The 6,179-nt window shown below is 40.1% G+C and overlaps 1 protein-coding gene across 1 annotated transcript in view; it reads left to right on the forward strand.

Annotated features, from left to right (window-relative positions):
• Positions 1 to 2,691: 2,691 nt before the first annotated feature.
• Positions 2,692 to 6,179, forward strand: part of LOC115241463 (histone-lysine N-methyltransferase MECOM-like) — a 61,401-nt gene continuing 57,913 nt past the window's right edge. Inside the window, exon 1 of the mRNA XM_029817227.1 lies at positions 2,692 to 3,554. Within this exon, the coding sequence (XP_029673087.1) occupies positions 3,503 to 3,554 (52 nt within the window). The 5' untranslated portion in view covers positions 2,692 to 3,502. The remainder of the gene's footprint in view (positions 3,555 to 6,179) is intronic.

Below are 6,179 nucleotides of genomic sequence, written 5' to 3' on the forward strand. Positions count from 1 at the left end.
CCCCCCTCGCTCCCACAAACTCACCCTACTACGCGCACACTTTGCCGCCGACATTACAGCATCGTCACTCCACGTGTCAGAAGTTACGCCAGACGTAGGAGGTCTGCTTAGATCTGATAACCCTTTGATATTCCCGTTATTTATTGCCCTCCCCCCCCTCCTCGGTAGGTTCGTTGGTCTTCGCCGTCGTCGGCGACGTCGTTGTTGTTGACGTCGTCATACGCGCGTGAGAATCGATAGGATCCTCGATCCTCGGGTAATTTCTACGTCGTGTTTCACGAAGCCACAATGATTGCGTTATACTCTCAAACGTAACGTGGAAGAAAAAATTTAATTAGTGGAAAATAATAGACAATGAAAATTCGAGAAACGAATAAAAATATATATCTCGATGGCGTAGGAGAAAATAAAAAAATTGCGGCGGTTTTATATTTTTCATAAAATAATCGCGCAAATTAAGAGTATTATGTTTTACGCGCAGATATGTGTGCGTTACATATATATGTGTAACGACAAATATCTAATTATCACTAAAGCTAGTGTGTAATAACATTTAATTTTGCGTAATAACATATAAATGTTTTAATTATAAATATTTGAGCAAAATTCCTAAATAGTATAACATGGAAATAATGTATTACAAACACGCGTTACATAAACATATTTAATTGTCAAATTTTATTATTTAATTACATTTATTCTCCATTATCTAATTATATATCGTATGTGCGTGTAATCACACATAATTAAATTCTTTAACTTTAATTTTCTCACGAACTTTATTATATTTCTCTCTGCAGCATAAAAGTTTTTAAGGACATACATTCTATAAAATTTTTTTTTATACCATAGTTTGCAGATTTTTGACATTTAGACACTTCTTGCAAATTAAGAAAAATCTGTGGAAGGGAATTTTAAGAATTCGCAAAAAGACACTTTATCTCGATTTTGTCAAAGGATACACGAGTTTCTTACCGCGTATGGAGCCAAAGGTGATATCAACATACGCGATGCGGGGACATTTTTATGCCCGTGTAAATCAAGCCCCCTCCAAATATTGCGCGAAGGACGAAAGTCGACGCCGAATGAACAGAAGGGTACCCAGCGTCGCTGGCCCATAAAGAATGATATAACTGCACGCGACACATGTCTTCCCGGCTGCGAAACACAGTCATATCCGTCGTTACTGCCTGCCTTTTTCCGCTCGCGCGCCGGTTACCCCGAAATGAAGATTTGTTTCGGCGTCTTTTTCTCCGGCTACGTCATATATTCCCGCGCGACTTTATCCGCGGTCGTCCCGATTTTATGACCGCGAGATTTAAATCATCGTGCACCCTCCTCTCTCCCCCCTCCCCATTGGCCTGGGAAATAAATCGACGGGGAAACAGTGGAAAAATAACTCTCGATTATTTTCTTATTTTTTTTTTTTTTTAAGAAACAGAGATGAAAAAGACAAGTGAAAACTGTATTTGTTTAATAAAATTCTTTTAATAATAATAGATCTAATCTTGGTGTTTTATTGTTTCTGAATCACGTGTTAATCTTCGATCTTTGATAATATTTCTAAGGATAAGAATTTGGGATATACTCTGGGATTAAAGAAAAAAAGAAAAGTTCTAACAATAAGATATTTTTGTAGGACACGTTGTGGAAAGAAAAAGTATATGCATGCATTGACGGAGCTCGTTTCCCAACCGTTTGAGATTTTAAGAGAAAATCTCGTTTTCGGTTAAGATGAATGCTACGTGTTCACAGAAAAACGTTTTCTTTTTTCCGTTAGACAGTAACAATATGCGAAATCGACGTTCTCGATACTCTACTCCTCCGATTGACTTTGAAGTCGAAGTCGATGGACGAAAATCACGCCGAATTGTCGGAGTGCGATTAAAAAAAAAAAAAAAAAAAAATTGAAAACCGACTTGGAGGTTTGTGACAGTGGCTTTTTGCACTGGAAAAAGTGGTCACCCTTGTCCAATGAGGACTCCGATGGCTGTCCCATTGACCTCATCTCCGCGTGGGGTCCCTTCCTTCCCTACGTCATCTACGTTGAAGCGCCTTTCGACGTAGACTTTTTGCGATAAAAAAAATATTTCTCAGTCCGTTGACATCCTATCGACTGGCTACTAATGCGGTCGGAGGTTTTGCTCTGCTTCGCGACCGTTCTTGAATTCATTTGCGAGGAAAAGTATAAAACATGAATGTAGGAAATATAATACACGTGTTATTCAGATTTTGGACGGTTTTCTCAGATGATTGGTGTCATGCTGGCATTATTCCAATTTAAAAAGCTCTCACGAACATAAGAGGAATATAAAAAGTTATCATTTATACATGAAGATTTACTTATAATTTTCTTATCTTATATTTTAAAAATTCGATATAACAATTTTATTTTTTTTTTATTTTTTAAAATTTTATTTAAATAATTATTTATTTAAATTGTTAAAGTTTTTCTTTTGGTCCATTATTTTTCTTATGGATATATTAAAATTTAACATAAACAGTTTCTTGTTAAAACGGATCATACATTATATGCTACAAATAAAAATCCAGAAATTTTACAGTAATTATAAATATAATTATTACATTTGTATTACATTTTATTATTATATTGTTTTATATTTATTATATTATTATAATATTATATTCATTTACATTATTACTCGTGGATAAAATTGTTGCGTCTCATTCTTTTCGCGTGAAAATCGATTTTAACTCAGAGCTCTCGCGTCTTCGAGAATAGAATCCCGTGCTCGACTTTGACATTCAGCTACCGCGAAATCTCCTTCGTTATCAGCATCACGTTACGCTACCCCCTCCCTCTGTTATCCCCTCCTCGTGTTCTCTCAGACAGTCGCATTACGCTCCATCGCCGAAGCGCCGGGTTCCTCTCGCTCGCTCTCCCGAGGGATGCTGTAGTCGCCTTGGTGGGGACCCCCGATGCGATAGGGGTGGCTCCGCCCGTGAACCAACCAGAGGTCCCGTTGGAGGTGACCCGCCACACCCCGTGTATCGTCCCTGGGATCCCCGAGAGAACCCTCGTCGTGCCATCCTCTTCTCAACAGATTTTGGATCCTCTAGTCCGCCAAGGGCCAGCTGACACGGAGCAGCGCTCTTTCCGTTGTGTCCGTCTCTTCCTACCTACTTACCTACCTACCTACTACAGTCCGTTCGCTCGCTGGAGAGGCTCAGGCGCTATCCCCCCCGGTGCGCGATCGCATCTACCCCCCCGGAGGTAAACGGGGTTACTCGGGTCCCAGTCGGAGTCGCGACCGCGTTCTCAGCCGACCCGTCTAACCGATCGATCGCTCGATCATGAAGACATTCGGCCCGAATTCCCGCCGACCTCGTCGCTCGTCATTTTCGTGATGTTGATGTGATCTCGTGAGAGGGCAACTTCTTGTGATGCCGATGTGTCGGGAGTGATCCGTATCCTCCGAAGTCTCCGAATCCTCAGAGTCGTTTGGAGGATCTAGGATTCCGGATCCGAGGCGAGTCACCGATGAACGGTCTTGATCTGTCCCGTTCCGTCGTGGATTGCAAGATGAACTGCGGTAAGTCGAAGAGCGACTGGTATTAATCGTCGATGAATCGTCCACGATTGTGATGATCGAGTTGATTTACGTCGGAGCGAACTGAACGAATTGATAAGACAACATTTTTGATATCCGATATGGCAATCAAACCAAATCTTGATTGAACGAATTCTTATCAAATTAAGATGTATACTTGTAAAATTAAATCTGCTCTGCGTCAAGTTTTACTTAGATAAATCGCACATTTTAGTCTAATTTCATCGACAGTTTGCTACGGTTTAAGTAAATGGGACAATTTAAAGATTGGCCATCTGCTCTCATCTGCTACGTAAATAAGACGACGTTGACTTTATTAAGATAGGCTTGAAGTAAAATTGATGCGTTCGGCTTTCAAAGCATTGTTCGTCGCTGTCATTACGAGCTCAGTATTTCCATAAGTGTCGTGTTTGAAGCGAGGGTATCCTCGATTCCGCGCAAACATCGAGGAAGCTTGACCGCAGTCTGTCCGGAAGCCGGAGATTCGATCTTTTCGTCCAATTTGGCCTGCCTCGGACCTCGGCAATTCCGTGACACGCTGATAATGTTATCGACGTTTCACGATACTGCTCCTGGCCGCAGAATTCCGTCGCTTTTCTAATTAACCTCTATCGCCTCTATCCGCGCCCCCTTCGGTCTGATAGGGAGATCTGATATTGTCAGCGAGATTGCGTCTTTAATCGCGTTATCCGCAACGGAGCTTTGGGAGCTTTTACTCTGCCCGCAGACGCAGCAAATTAAGCATGTCCTGTGTTCTCCAAAGGATCCTCGTATCGCCAGGATGTCCTGTGCGGTCAAAGCAACGCGGTAACGCCGCGCGGTGCAATCGCTCCTTCCGACATCTCTGTAGTCGCCAATTTGCTTAATTATCTTTTCCGGAAGTTCATGCGCGCGCGCTCGCGTCTCCTCGAATAGCCCTACTTCATGGACATTCGAGATGCATTATTCTGAACTTTTTCAAGAATAACATAGTTAAAAAAAAATTAATTATGACAAAATATGCGAGAGAATAATAATTACTCTAACATTTCGTTCAACGTCCCTACTCAAGTCGAAAATTTTCAACCTTACAGTAAAAAATTTTCTAAAAATTCAGACACATTTTCATCTGAATATTCAGATCTGGGTGTCCGAAAGAAATTTCGGACGATCTGTCTTAATCATCAGAGTCTTTTTTCTGAAAATTGAAGTGCGTCTGGAAATTCAGAGAGCATTTTGTCCGAAAATTGAGACAGTGTGTCTGCAAAAAAGTCAATCTTTTTTACAGTGCTCACTCTCATGTTTATGAATTCTAGATTCTAAATTTTAATAGGTAATAATATTTTATTACTTATTAAAATTTTTAACTTATACATTTATATAAATGCAATTTATAATCAATTTAAAATTTGAATGTTTCTTTTGCACTTTAAATAGGCAGTAAACGAACAGTTTTCCTTATTAGAGGGCAAAATTATAGATTAAAAAGTTTGAAAAGAGAGTGATCAGTCTGTTTAAAGTATCAAAGTAAATTATGTTAGATTAAAAATTGATCGAAAGTAGAAAAAAAATTTGACTTGGATATATCTCAGAAAAGAGAGCGATTTAAGAGAAAAATTTGTATAAGTTTTGCCATTTAGTCTTATTCAAAATTCATTTGACGATATTTTGACGCGCGCGCGTTTGTCTACTTAATGGTAGATTAATCCATCATTTGCTCGATCGTTCGTTAAGCCCTTCGATCGCGAAACGTCAATTGTGTATACATTCGACGCGTGCAGCTTCAGCTACACTAGAGGCAATCGATGGATGAATTCACGAGGTGAATCGCACACGCGCATCAATCATCGATCGACACAATAGGCCCGTGCGATGCAAAAGAGTCATTTGCTTTATAACTCGCTAACTACTTCAATCGCCGCATGGACATATAAACACTTATTATTATTTCAAACAGCATGGCGCTGAACTGATAGAATATAATTTTCATCAGCCACTAATAATATTGTAATTATTACTTATCGTAATTTATATTTATATAAAATGGCGCGTATAGCGTCCGTGATATTCTACTCGCAGACTCGATAATAAAAATTCTCCTCTCTCTTGGATAGTGTGAGAGAAAATTATTTCTCGATGTTACAAGAGACGGGTATAAAACTTCATAAACCTAGAGCAGAGATTGACGTCTCTTATTGTGCCCCTATCGGGATTAAATCTGTTACGGATAATCGAGTCTCTCGAGCGTCCACGGGGAAATTCCTCGCGCGATCGATATACATATGTAAAAAAAAAAAAAAAAGAGAAAGAAATTCTTCCCACGATTAATTTGCGTCGGATACACTAAGCGTTGTACTAGAGCGGCACTTTGCTCTAATCATCCATAGAGCCTCTTGAGCCTCGCTATCATCGCGGATAATGTCACGCATGGCTCAACAAGTATACTCATACTTCTCTCTGTCAAGGGAGAAAATACTCCCGGCACTTGTATCCCACAGGAGTCAAAGACCCCTGGGCTTTCGAGGGCTTTCCCAAATATTGTTGTTGTATCATATCGACTCTACCGCGCGAGAGAGGATCTGGAGTGGAGTATCCGACGTACCCTCGCGCGATCAAGTCTCTTCTTTA

The sequence above is a fragment of the Formica exsecta genome, unplaced genomic scaffold (assembly GCF_003651465.1).
Source record: "Formica exsecta isolate Colony F162 unplaced genomic scaffold, ASM365146v1 scaffold49, whole genome shotgun sequence".
Taxonomy (NCBI): domain Eukaryota; kingdom Metazoa; phylum Arthropoda; class Insecta; order Hymenoptera; family Formicidae; genus Formica; species Formica exsecta.